Source organism: Meles meles, chromosome 4 (genome assembly GCF_922984935.1).
Source record: "Meles meles chromosome 4, mMelMel3.1 paternal haplotype, whole genome shotgun sequence".
In the NCBI taxonomy this organism is placed as follows: Eukaryota; Metazoa; Chordata; class Mammalia; order Carnivora; family Mustelidae; genus Meles; species Meles meles.
The window spans coordinates 70315612-70330170 of NC_060069.1; the positions used below are offsets into that span (position 1 = coordinate 70315612).

At 37.9% G+C, this 14559-nt stretch overlaps 1 protein-coding gene across 1 annotated transcript in view; it reads left to right on the forward strand.

Moving 5' to 3' along the window:
* Positions 1-14559, forward strand: part of WDR49 (WD repeat domain 49) — a 134147-nt gene that overhangs the window by 23330 nt on the left and 96258 nt on the right. Inside the window, exons 4-6 of the mRNA XM_046003144.1 lie at positions 2404-2580; positions 3530-3704; positions 14087-14254. Of these exons, the coding sequence (XP_045859100.1) occupies positions 2404-2580; positions 3530-3704; positions 14087-14254 (520 nt within the window). The remainder of the gene's footprint in view (positions 1-2403; positions 2581-3529; positions 3705-14086; positions 14255-14559) is intronic.

Genomic DNA, 14559 nt, shown 5'->3' on the forward strand with positions numbered 1-14559 from the left:
AGCACATCCTTACCAACATTTGGTATAGTCAGGGTTGGTTTGTTTTTTTCCTATCTCTTTATTTTAGCCATTTTTTTTCTTTAAGACTTTATTTATTTATTTGACAGACAGAGATCACAAGTAGGCAGAGAGGCAGGCAGAGAGAGAGGAGGAAGCAGGTTCCCCACTGAGCAGAGAGATGGATGCGGGACTCGATCCCAGGACCCTGAGACCATGACCTGAGCCGAAGGCAGAGGCTTAACCCACTGAGCCACCCGGGTGCCCCTATTTTAGCCATTTTAATAGTTTTTTTTTTTTTATCTTAACTGTGCTTTGAATTCACATTTTCCTTTTTTTTTTTTTTTTTTAAAGATTTTTTTGTTTATTTATTTGACAGAGAGAGATCACAAGTAGGCAGAGAGGTAGGCAGAGAGGCAGGCAGAGAGAGAGGAGGAAGCAGGCTCCCTGCGGAGCAGAGAGCCCGATGCGGGGCTCAATCCCAGGACCCTGAGATCATGACCTGAGCCGAAGGCAGCGGCTTAATCCACTGAGCCACCCAGGCGCCCCTGAATTCACATTTTCCTAATGACTTGTAATATTGAACATATTTTTCATATAATGATTTGCTACCTGTATATCCTCTTTGGTGAGGTGTGTGTTTAAATCTTTTGCCCATTTTATTGTTGGGTTTACTTTGTTGAGTTTTGAGAATTCTTTATATATTCTGGATATATACATTTATCAGGTGGATAATTTACAAAATCTGTGTCACAGCTTGTGTTTTGTCTTTGTGTTTTCCTAACACTGTTTTTGGTAATATCATTTTCAGATTGTTCATCACTAGTGTGTAGAAGTAAAGTAGATTTTTAGAAAATGATTTCATATCCAGCAACTTCCCTGAAATCATTTATTGGTTTTGATCATTTTATTGTTGTTGTTATTATTTAGGATTTTCTATGTTTAAGATCATGTCATCTACTAATAAAGATAGTCTAACTTCTTCCTTTCTAATCTGGATGCTCTTATGTCTTTTCTTGCCCAATTTCCCTTCCTGGAAATTCCAGTGTGGTGCTGAATAGTACTGGTGAGAGTGAACATCTTCATCATGTTCCTGATCTTAGGAAGAATACATTTGATTTTCCACCATTAAGTATGATAGCAGCTATGGGTTTTTTGTGTATATCAGGTTGAAGAAGTTTCCTTCTCTTCCTGGTTTATTGAGCATTTTTTTTTTTCATGAAAATGTGTTGGATTTTGTTTAATGCTTTTTTGGGTATCGAGATAATCATACAGTTTTGGTCCTTTCTTTTATTACTATAGAATATTACATTGGTGATATTTGTATGTTAAAGTAGCCTTGTATTCTAATATAAATATCAGGGTTACATATCATGGTATGTTATTTTTTTATATGTTGTTGAATTCTCTTTGCTAGTGTTTAATAGAAGATTTTTACATCTATATTCATTAGGGAGATGGAGCTGCAGTTTTTTGGTGATGTCTTTGTGTGGTTTTGGTAATAAGATGGTACTGGTTTCATAAATGATTTGGGAAGTATTTCCTCCACTTTTTTTTTTTTTTTTTTGGAAGAGTTTGAGAAACATTTGTGTTAATTCTTCAAATGTTTGGTTACATTTATTAGTAAAACCATCTGGGCCTGGGATTTTCTTTGTGAGAATTTGTTTTGATTATCATTTCAGTTGTTTTACTTACTATATGTCTACTGAGAATTTCTATTTGGTTTTGAGTTAGTTTAGGTAATGTTTTTGTCTGGGAATTTCATCTAGGTTACCTACTTTGTTGGCTTTCCATTGTTTATGATATTCTCTTATCATCCTGTTTTGTTTCTATCAGGTCATTAGTAGGGCACTCTTCTATTTCTTATTTTAGCAATATGTATTTTCACCTTTTTAAAAATCTTGGGTTAGTTTAGTTAAAGTTTTGTCAATTTTATCATCAAATTTATTTACCCTTTTAAAAATAGTTTTGGGATTTTATCTGACTTGTGAGCGCTACTTAGAGTTTTTATCAACTGATTTTTATGAAAGCCTCTGCTTGCTTTGTAAAACATGGTTTGTAAAGCTTCTGGCATGGCTGTGTGATGCTGTCATCCTCTGTCTTTGTTTTTACTATGTGATTAATCATCTCATCTCCCACGGATGGAAGAGGTTTGCAGGTGCATGAAGTGGGGATACAGAAGAAAGTATGGTCAAATGCCTTTAATGGAAAGAATTTTTTTTCTTGGTTAGTGTCCAAACTTAGAATAAAGTGCAATTGTGCCACCATACTGTGTTTCTGTAATACTGTTAGTGACCCTCAGGGAACAGTGTCCGCTTTGGTGCTAAGATTTGCATGTCTCCTTTGTATACCCATTTCCCTAAATTCATCAGAAATACTTGCTGATTTTTCTCTTTGCTACTTTAGATAGCAGTGGCTTTTACAAGTAAAGAGATTTATTTCTATGATCTGCTGTCCAAAGGAGAATTTCCTTGTCAATATAAACTCCAAGGCCTCAAAGGAACGCCAGTTTGTATGGAATATTGGTATGACCCCCTTGATGCCAACGAATCAGTTCTTTCTTTCGGGGACATAACTGGAAAGGTAAGTGAGGGAAGGAAAGATTGAACTATGGATTTAATCATCAAACTGTAGCTCAGTATAGAAATAGAACACAAGAGGGTGACCTTGGAATTTATAGATTTGAAGGCCACACATGCTGGACATGGAAAATGTGGATTAGGTAACAGTTCCTTTTCTTGCTTACGAAACCAATCTTCGTGTGGTTTTCTTGCCAATTATTAAATACCTAAAGTTATCTCTTATGACTCTTTCAAACTAATTATTCTTCTTTTCATTCAAAAGCCTCCTGGTGTCAGCCTCCTGGGTAGTGCTTATTTCCTGTATTATGTAACAGTGGGATAGATGCATTCGAGAAGGCAGCACAGAAACCCAGACATTGGATATGATGACTCATCTTCCTATCACATTCCACCCAACTGCTGCAAGATTATTACTTCCTGAATGACACGAGAATATGCCCATGAACTCTGAAGTAGTCTACTTTGAACAATTTCCTTTCCTAATTGTGAAAACTGTGCATTCTTTGTGTGTTTAATAACAAGTGTATCATAAAAGCAAATAATGAACTTCCCTTGGTAATTGCTTTACCAACATGGTTCTTGTTCTGTCTTTTACTATAACTGCCTGCATCCTTTAAATAATACTGAGGAAATCCCCATTAATTCAGTATCTATTCCTTATTAATCTTTTAAAAATATTTTATTTATTTATTTGACAAAGAGAGGGAGAGAGAGCACAACCAGAGGGAGCAGCAGGCAGAGGGAGGAGGGAGAAGTAGGCTCCCCGCTGAGCAGGGAGTCTGATGTGGGGCTTGATCCTAGGACTCTGGGATCATGACCTGAGCTGAAGGCAGACACTTAACCAACTGAGCCTCCCAGGTACACTATTCCTTGTTAATCTTAAGGAACATCGGGTCTTTTACAATAATTACACTGCCCATGTTTGTTTTTCTTTTAACATCTCATTTAAGGTTCAAGCAATTGCTTTCACAATGGCCTTGATTTCCCTGTTTGAGCGTCCTGCTAGTGCACACGAAGATGAAGAAGGCACTGTGACCATTAGCTGGGCAGAACTGCTCTCTGGATATCACAAATGCTGCTACACATTAGAGCATAATCTTCATCGTGGAGACTGGGTCAGGCAAGGTACTGAATTTGAACAGTAATGAAAGAAATAGTCACCTTCAACTTCCACATTTATATTCTTTGATGAAAATGTTTGCCACAAAATGTTAGTCTCAAAACCAGTTATTGGTTGTCTGGAGGTTTTGGCCTGGACAGTCTTGTTAGCTCCTGCACACTAGCAGGAATTTTTTCTTTTCTTTTCTTTCCTCCTAAAATGTAATGCAATTAATTCAGGAGAACCGTGCACTCAAAACATCTCAAGAGAAGAGAGAAAATGGTCACAGAATCCATTTAACTTCAAACCAGCTCTGATTCTAAAACTCTCCTCTGGTCACGTCTGGGGCTGTTTACAGACTGTAGGACGTCCCCTCAAAATCACTCCTTTGTTTTCCTCATGTTTTCATGAAAGTGTATTAGTCTGACTATCTTCAAAATGGATCTTCTTAATTTTCTTTTTTTTCCTCTTTGCTGATATAATGACTGAGTTCCTCTGATCTAGAGTACTTGAGCAGTAGCTTTCTGCGTGATAGGATTATGTTATAAAACAGCATCTATGGAAAGCTAGAACTTTCATAAAACCTTATCACCAGTGAGATGCAAAAATATATCTAATTTTTACAAAATTTGCATGTGATGGTTCATATGTGCAATATCTGCTCTAATATCTCTTTTGGTCCAGACGCTAAAAACTATGGTCATTTTTTCACTTCTAAATTGCTACATTAAATTGTGCCCGTTGAAAGGAATGGAAATTAACAATCTCTTTGACTATTATGTCATAAGTCTATTCCTAATATACTTTGAAGGGGGAGGCAGTCAAAAGGACCCAGCTGTTGGCACTTATTACCATCTTTGGGGTCTAGGAGGTCAACTAATTTTTTAATCCATGACCCACACAGTAATATCCCACTTGATGAACTATTATAGGATCTGTATTTTTTTTCTTCAATATACAGCATATCATGTCTTTGGTACCTTCTACTTATCCTTTAACTCTGGCATTATATTGATGTGGGAAAAACAAAAGATGGTATTTTTTATCTACTATGTGTCACAGGCACAAAATTATGTGTTAATATTTGCACAACACGGAAACGAGAATCACAGTGCTAGAAACTGTACAGAACTATTGCAGCCCCTTCCAAACAAGCATGGTAATTGAAGTATAGTTGACACACAGGGTTCAATTAATTTCAGGCGCACAGCATAGCAATTCCACAAGTGTGTTCTGCTGTGTTCACCACAAGTGTAGCTACCTTCTGCTACCATACAATGCTATTACAATATCTTTGACTTTATTGTTTATGCTGAAACTTTTATTCCCATGATTGATTCATTCCCTAACTGGAAGTCTGTATCTCCCTCTCCCTTTCACCCATTTTGCCCATCCCCCACCCCCAGCAAGCTTCAGTTTGTTCTCTGTCCTTATGGGTCTGTTTCTGCCTTTTGTTTGTTTGTTTATTCATTTGTTTTATTTTTTAGATTCCACATTTAAGTGAAATCTTACGGCATTTGTATTTCCCTGTCTGATTTATTTCACTTAGCATAATATCCTCTAGGTCCATCCATGCTGTTGCAAATTGGAAGCTCTCGTTCTTTTTTATGGCCAAATATTCCATTGTGTGTGTGTGTGTATGAATGTATGTATATACACCACATCTTCTTTATTTTCCATATGTTATCTAGTGTAAATAATGCCACAAACATAGAAGTGCATGTATCTTTTTGAATGAGTATTTTTGGGGTTTTTTTGGATAAATACTTAGTAGTAGAATTACTGGACCATGGTGTTACTATTTTAATTTTTTGAAGAATCTCCATACTGTTTCCCACAGCAGCTGCACCAGTTTGCCTTCCCACCAGCAGTGCACGAGCGTTCTTTTTACTTGGCATCTTCGCCAGTACTTGTTTCTTGTTTTTGATTTTGGCCGTTCTGATAGGAGTGAGGTGATAGCTCAGTGTGGTTTTGATTTGTGTTTCCCTGATGTTTAGTGATGTTGAGCATCTTTTCATGTGTCTGTTGGCCATCTGTGTGTCTTCTTTGGAAAAATAACTATTCATATCCCCTATCCATTTTTTAATTGGATTATTGTTTTTTTTTAAGATTTTATTTATTTCTTTGACAGACAGAGATCACAAGTAGGCAGAGAGGCAGGCAGAGAGAGAGGAGGAAGCAGGCTCCCTGCTGAGTAGAGACCCCCCAATGTGGGGGCTCGATCCCAGGACCCTGAGATCATGACCTGAGCCAAAGGCAGAGGCTTTAACTCACTGAGCCACCCAGGCACCCCAGATTATTGTTATTTTTTGTATTGAGTTATAAAAGTTCTTTATATATTTTGGATACTAATTCCGTATTGGATATATCATTTGCAAATATCTTATTCCATTCAGTCGGTTGCCTTTTCATCTTATAGATGGTTTCCTTTGCTGTGACAAAAGCTCTTTATTTTGATGCAAGTCCTTTATTTTTGCAAGCATGATATTTTAATATATAAAACTAAGACTAGATTGACTATAGTAATAAAGTAATAGTTCTTAGAATCTACTTGTAGTGGATTATCTGTTATTGAAAAGGTTGGGGATATGAACAAGTACAGTTTAAATTTAATATTATTTTTTCTGAATAGGAAATACTAAATACGAAATACTCTCTTCATACTCAGAGGGTTCCCACTCTAGACCCTGTCATAGTTTCATTTAAACCTCTCCAAAACCAGCTGGGCTGTAAAGTAACCACTTACAAGTCTGTTAAGTCTGTAACGTTGTGGGACGTTGTGAACTCATTGTAGTTCACATAGGTCCATGTGAACTCATTGTTCATCATGTTTCCAAAATATAATTCTGATCTTTCATTCCCTCATCTACTGACAAAAGAACATGGGGAACTTGGTTTAGTATCAGCACTGTAATTCATGTTTGTGACCAAAGAAATCCAACTTTGGACTCTGGCTTCTAAATCATTGGGATTAGGAATTGGCTACAAAGAAGTTTTACATGTAAATGAAATATCAGGGATCTTTGCTATCTAATTTGGATTACACATGTCTTAGCTCTGTGAATAAAAACTCATTGTAATTATTTTTGGAAAAATAGCTGAAAAAATATATTTACTTTAGTCAGTTTGTTTAAATTCCAGACTCAGTGTGTCAATCAATCAATAATTATTTATCTTTTATGTGCTTTAAAACTGTCTTAGGCATTGGAGATGTAGAAGAAAGATTAATTATAGCCCTCAAGAAACTGAGGATATGAACAAGAATAAAGACTAATATAAAATAAATTGTTAGAACATTGTACAATGGTATTGAAAATTAACTACTAACCTATATAAACAAGATATTAACTCCTACAGTAATGCTTAAGCAGCAAATTTATGAGGAAAATCTTTAAGGGTGGGTGGTACTCCTTGAAGAAGGGTAGATGGAGGGAAAAAGAGAGCATGGTGAACATGAGTAAAGGGAGACAAGCAGACCTAATGATGGGGGGGCGAGATGGACATGACTAGATTGGAGGCTGAGTATTGAGAAAATAAATGTGAATAGATCTAATAGGGACATATGTTGGAAATCTTGGCAGCTTGCCCAGTTTATGCTTGCTGTGTGAAACAGTGAAGTACTAAAGGTTTTTGAGGACACTTAGAAAGACCCAATGCACATGGCATTCAAGAAAGATTTGTTTGGGAGTTCTGTTTGGCGTAGGTCGGGGGACAAAAAATGAAACTGAAGTCAGATTGGTTAGTTAGAAGGCTTTTGATTATGAGAAGGTAGAATTGATAAATCTAGGAAGGAAATAAGCAACCTTCTGAAGCAGGAATCTTCAAGGACTTGAGGTCTGAACATGTGGAATGATGAGTCATTTTAACATGTCCTACAGAAGCATCAGTTTCTCTTTGCAGATCACAGATGCCCTCTTGGGCCCAATGCTCAGATTCTTCCCTGTTCCCCTTTTCAAAGTGGACTATCTCCAAAGGATCCCTTATTCTGGGATAGTCCAGATCCTGTCACCAAAGAACAGTCTTTCTTGCCACTATTGTTCCTGAAACTTCCCTTGCCTTTACCAGACTGCTTATTCTGCTTCTTCTTCTATTTAATTCAGATGGATTTTTGCTTACATGATTTGAAGGGTTCTCAATTTGAGCTTTGCTCCTGGCTTCTTAAGAACCTTGCTTTCATGGGGCGTATCTGCCTTCAGGTCATGATCCCAGGGTCCTGGGATTGAGCCCCGCATTGGAAAGCCTGATTCTTCCTCTCCCACTTCTACTGCTTGTGTTCCCTCTCTTGCTGTGTCTCTCTCTGTCAAATAAATAAAATCTTAAAAAAAAAAAAAAGGATCTTGCTTTCAGATGCTGCTCAATCTGTGAAACAATCCTAAAAATTTCTGTACCTGCATAAGAACTTTTGTCCTGCCTGTCATAACTCTTTCAAACCCATAGGAAATTTGGATGCCTCATATGCAAACCCCATGTATACATAAACTGAAAACTGAAACAATCTTCTTAGAACATACAATATGTCCTTTCTTCTCCTTACCTAACACATGATATATTGTTTTATCAGTTTTTCCCTTTCTCACTGGTTTTAAGCAACTTACTTTTGATGTGCTTCTGTTTTCTTGGTATACGTATGTGTGTGTGTTTATTCTGCTTGGAATTCATTGAGATTCTTAGATATATGGTGCTGTGGTTTTCATTAAATTTGGAAATTTTTCTATTGTTATTTTTTCCAACATTTTCTGTCCCTCCCCCTTTTGCCCTAGGACTCCTATTTTATATATATATATATATATATCTTAGATGTTTCATATTACCCTACAAATTATGGAGACCTTATACATTTTTATTCAGTCTTTTAAAAAATTGTTTTAAATCACTGTGCTTTAGGTTAGCTAGATTTTATTTCCATGTCTACAAGTTCCTGTTTCTTTTCTTCTGAGATGTTGGAAAGTGGTTTCAAAGGCTGAGGCTGCCTTTCTGGTTCCTGTGGGGCAGACTGCCTCAACCCCTAGTTCCTAAGGGGTGAGAGTTCTGCAGAGAGTCGTGGTATGGCCACACTCAGAGGAGCCAGGGCAGCAGTGGGTCACCTCAAAGAGCTGCAGCATGGGTGGGGTCACTGTCACAGTATGGATAGCACCCACCAAGCCATGGGAGTAACATTGCCACTCTAGTGGATTTGAAAGGCAGAGATCAAGCCAGAGAGGAATATTGTTGGCTGTTAAGGTTTAATGGAGTTCTCCCTGTTAGAGTTTGTATTTCCTTGTTATCTATTACCCCTTTCTTCTTTCCTATTTCTCCCTTTTGGAATGGGAGTTCCTATCACATGCCTGTTCCACCATTTTTTTCAGGAAGGAAACAACTTGTTTGATTTCCTAAGTTCACAGCTTGAAAAGGAATTGTCCTCAGGATGAATTGTATCCTAAATCTTACCCTTACCTGATTTATTTTTATTTTTATTATTATTATTTTTTTTAAATTTTATGTATTTATTTGACAGAGAGAGAGAGATAACAAGTAGGCAGAGAGGCAGGCAGAGAGGGAGGCAGAGAGAGAGGAGGAAGCAGGCTCCCTGCTGAGCATAGAGCCTGATGTGGGGCTTGATCTTAGGACCCTGAGCAGAAGGCAGAGGCTTAACCCACTGAGCCACCTAGGTGCCCCCCCTTTACCTGATTTAGATGAGACTTTTTAAATTTAGACTCTAGAGTTGATGCTGGAATGCCTTAAATAAGACTTTTGAGACTATTGGGTGTAATTTGCATTTGAGAAGGGCATGGATGGAGGGAGGGGCAGAATGTCATGGACCAACTGTTTGTGTCCCCTCCCAAATTTGTATGTTGAAATTCTAACCCCAGTATGATGAGATTAGAAGAGAGTGCCTTTGGGAAGTGTTTAGGTCTGGAGAGTTTAGCTCCCATGAATAGGATTCATGTCTTATAAGAGACCCCAGAGAGTCTCTCGATTCTTCCTTATGTGAGGACACTGCAAGAATTAGGCCACCCATGAACCCGGAAATGGGCCCTCACCAGGCACTGAATCTGTCAGCACCTTGATCTTGGACTTTCCAGTCTCCAAAACTGTGGAAAAACAAACATCTATTATGTAAGCCACCCAGTCTGTTTTATTATAGCAGCCTGAATAGACTAAGACCTTGGATAAATACTATTGAAAAATATTGCAAAAGAAAGGGAGATACCAAAAGAAATTCTGCTAAATATTAGTAGATATGAATTTTGTTAAATAAGGGGTTATTTATGGTTAAAAAGTGATTGGGGTAAAAAAAATTATAAATATTTAGTTTAATAATACTATATGAATGGATATTGAGAAAAATGAATAGAGAAGATAATTTAAAAAGGAGAAAGTACAGAATATAGAAAGGTGAATAGTTTTTATAAGATTTTCTCTTATTAAACAACCTGAGGGTCTTGAAGGGGCGGGGGGTGGGAGGTTGGGGGAACCAGGTGGTGGGTATTAGGGAGGGCACGTATTGCATGGAGCACTGGGTGTGGTGCAAAAAAAAAAAAATACTGTTACGCTGAAAATAAATAAAAAATTAAAAAAAGATTTTCTCTTATTTCAAATTTTAGATTTTTAGAGTTCTTCTGGTACCTCTGAAAGGAGGACCCACTTCAGTCCTAACCGGTGAATGAATGCCCATTTCCAGATTTAGCAATAGAGATTAGAAACTTAAATACAACTTTTTTTTTTTTTTTTCATTTGCAGCTCAGTTATTTCAGTATGAGGAGAAGGAAAGAAATGTTGAAATGAAGAAGCAGGGAGAAAGAGGAGGGCAGGAGTCAAAAATAGAACAGTGGGCTTAGTACTACGTATGCTCCCTGGTCCACAAGACTGATCCTACCGGGAGTAAGCAGCCAATGGTTGGTTTCATTTGATATATGTGTGTGTGTGTGTGTGTGTGTGTGTGTGTGTGTGTGTATTTTTTTTAACCCCAGCAGCATGAATTGATATTCTTAGAACTCCTCAAGAAATATTTTGGCTGATTTTATTCTTAGTGTGAGGAAAAAATATACAATTGAGGAAAGAAAGAAATACATGAGCAAGTATGTAAGAGTATGCAAGTGTGCTAAGGATAAAATATTTATAAAGCTGAAATGTCAAAGGAAAAACTTAGTTTCAGACATAAGAGTATTAGCTTACTGCTTTAAGATAAGGTTCAGATTTCTTATTTAAAACTTTGAAGGAGAAATGTTTTCATCTTGTCTGAGTAGTTCTGTGTCATATTTTAATAGAAAAATAATTACATTCTTAAGTGCTTGTAAAGTAAGGATCAAGATTTTATGCAATAGTGGAAAGGCATAAGTGTCTTGAATCTCAGAGAAGTTTTCCCTTTTTTGGTCCTAGATAATTGCCTCCTCATATGGACAATGTCATTGGAAACCTTGGGCACTATAGATTAGAAGTGTAGCTTTTGAAAAAGTGAGCACTAAATTGCCAATAATAAAAACCATTGATTTTCTTTTTTATTACATTGAAAGGTTTTTTAAAAAAGATTTTATTTATTTATTTGACAGAGAGAGAGACAATGAGAGAGGGAACACAAGCAGGGGGAATGGGAGAGGGAGAAGCAGGCTTCCTGCTGAGCAGAGAGCCTGAAGTGGGGCTCCATCCCAGGACTCTGGGATCATGACCTGAGCCAAAGGCAGATGCTTAGGGACTTAGCCACCCAGGTGCCCCTGAAAGGTGTTTTGTCCCCTTTGTTTGACTATGGCTAGGAGAAGGTATAAAACAGTTTAGACTGATACCCAAATCAGTAATCGCTCCACTAATTAATGCAGGTGTACCAGAGAATTTAGAATACAGATCCCAGCACATTTCCTTAGGAAGCCTTCACAATCTATAGAGACCAAGTTTGGAACAGAAATTACATTTAGTATCTTGTGTGCCTTGTTCTACTCCCCTGCATCTAAATGAGTCTAGACAAAAAGATGGTACATCCCTGAGTTAGCTAGAACCTCGTGTCCTTCCTACCAGTTCTCTTGCTATGTTTAAAGCAGTTGAAATCAGAGCTTTGGGCTGTTGGCCTAGGTTTGAAGAAAGAGGTCGCTTCCTGCAGCTCATTTAATAGCATGGTAGAAGGTGAAGATTCGTTTGTATCATGAACATGGGTCGAATCAGTATTTTGAGAAGTTATTAAATTAATTGCATTATGTAATGTGCTCAGCAGTACTGAATTAGATACATCTTGATTTTTAAAAATGAAATAGAGAGGGTTATTCTCTCTATCTTTCCTTCTTGAGATGGTAGTTGCTCAAAATGTAGAGGGCCCTGTGGTGGTCTCAGAGAGTGGGACTCCAACTTCAAAGTAAGACATGCAACCGAAAACAAACGCCCTCAAGCAAAAGAACATTAAGAAAGTTCAAGGTAGGGTGTTTTCCTAATTCCTACGACTCATAAGGCAAAAAGGCTTGGAAAATGATCATAAGAACTCCTAGTTAGAAATGGCCCAATTTTCTACTCTGCTCCAGCTTCTACCTGTTGGCAGGTGATACAGAGTGGCCTCATTCAAGCTTACTCCAGCTTCACCTAATAGCATTACTTACTTGGTTTTCAGGTATCACTTTCATTTTCAAATCACTTTTCCCACATTACCTAATTGTCATTACGCGGGGTCATTTCAACAGCACAAATGAGGAGAGGGATCGATGGCAGTCCCCTTAATGCCTTTTTTTATGACTAAGTGGCAAAGAACGGACGCATGGAAAGTGAGCATCTTAATGGACTGACATGATTAGGTTGTCTTTTTTTTCCCTCAAAATATTATCTAAAAGTAATTTAAAAAATATTTTTCCTCTACCAATCTTCAAACTCACTGAGTATTAAAAACAAATCATTTAATTTTATCAGTTCAGCCCATTCCCTCACTTGATATTTTAAAAACTTTTTCATCGTAACCTTTGCTGTCTTCCAGAAATGAGGAACACATCTTTATTTATCAGATAATTTGATTTTAAGGAAATGGCTTTCCCCTCACCTCTTCTTACTCAGACATTCTCAGGAGTTCTGGCATTCCACATTCTCATCAGATACAAGTTATATCTTGGTCTAGAAATAAAAGTGTGAATTGTTGAGCCTCCGAGATGTAACACTACAGGCCCATAAATGTCACTTGGTAGCCTGCAGATTCAAATCTAAAAGCAATACTTTGAATACCAGAGCAGAATGTAGTTCTTTATATGTTTTTCTTTATAGCCTCGAAACTGAAGATGATAGTTGTATATAATGCGGGAACACATGACAAAGTAATTTTCTGGGTGGAAATACTTTATTTTGATTGTATTGTAATGATATTATGAAATTTCCATGGATTGGAAGATATAATTATAGTGTTGTTATACACTTTAGATCTTATAATATTGCTTCATTGAGTCAAGTTGCAATAACCCTCAGCATTTTCTGTAAACAAAGGGAGTATTTTCAGTGAGGTTGCTTCCTATGAGAACAATTGTCATCAGATTTCAGACTGTTGGGACTTCCTGTAAAGTAGGAACAGGAGAGTAGCAGGTGCTCAGAGACCTTTACGACCTGGAAATTAATTGCTCTCTAGTGAGGCTCAGAGGGCTCACCTTTATAGGACCTGATCACCTCTTGGGTTTGTCCATCCGTTCGTTCGTTTGTTCCTTCCTTCCTCTCTCTCTCTCTCTCCCTTTCTCTTTTGAAAGAAAGACAGATGACAGTAAAGGATGGAGAAAAAAGAAGGAGGAGATAAGAATACTCTTCTAGAGGATAAGAGCTAATTGCCTTTTGGAAACAGTGGGTCTGATAGAAATGGAAAGGTCCTCCTGACAAAAGGCAGCAGGATCACTTTCCTTGGTCAGGGAATGGAATTTTGCTCCCCAGTAGATGGTGTTGGGTCATCCAGGATGTAGGAACAGCCATTTGCTTGAGTCTGGCCATGTTTGTGCCAGGCATTGAGGTCTGGCAATCCCCCTCTAACATTCTAGACCAGTCATGACTTAAACCATGGTTTGGGCATGAGCTGGACCTCAGGGAGCAGCAGATGGCTGATAAGCTCCCGTTGGCCTGCTTCAGATCCAGGAGGCAGAACCCAGGAATTTGGCCAGTTACTCATCTTAAATCTCCAGAATCCCATATGATTATTGTGACTAATGTTTCCTGCCATGTGTTCCCACTGAAAAAAATTTCAAGGCATCCTGAGATTGGGTAAAATGTCTGAATGCAGACTTAGCTGTGACTTCTCATTTTAAATTCTTTAATGGAGGAGGGGGAGGCATTCATTAGTGAGGTATTCCCCGCACATCAGGCTGTGTGATCAAAATCTGGGTTCGCTTTTGACTTCAGGTATTAAAACAGTTCTATTTTGCTCATGTTTTGTGAGAGACCAACTGAAGATCCTTTTCTTTCTTTCTTTTTCTTTTCTTTTTTTTATCAGTTACTTACGATGCATCTTTAGATGCTCTCATTTCCAGTACGACCAGCAATACAAACACGGTGGTGCTGGCTTGGAGAGAGAAATCAAAAAAGCATCTTAAAATGACATCCTTCAACGTTGCCGAGGGCATTCATGCTTTTGATTACCACTCTCAGCTCAATTTAATTGGTATGTAAAATAAATCATGATAACTATGAGGGCCTCATAAATAGTCTGGGATGCATATTGGTATGCAGGGAGCCACTCCACCTTGGTGCTTTATTGCCAGAGAGACCGACTCAAACAGCTCACATTTTATTGCCGGAGAATGCCTGTAATGATGCATTAGGACAAACAGCACATAGCAACTTCATGGGGGTGAAAATATGAGAAAGTGCCCCAATGCTTTTATTAGTGTTTTTATTAGAATCTGTGGGGGTGGGGCACCTGGGTGGCTCAGTGGGTCAAGCCTCTGTCTTTGGCTCAGGTCATGA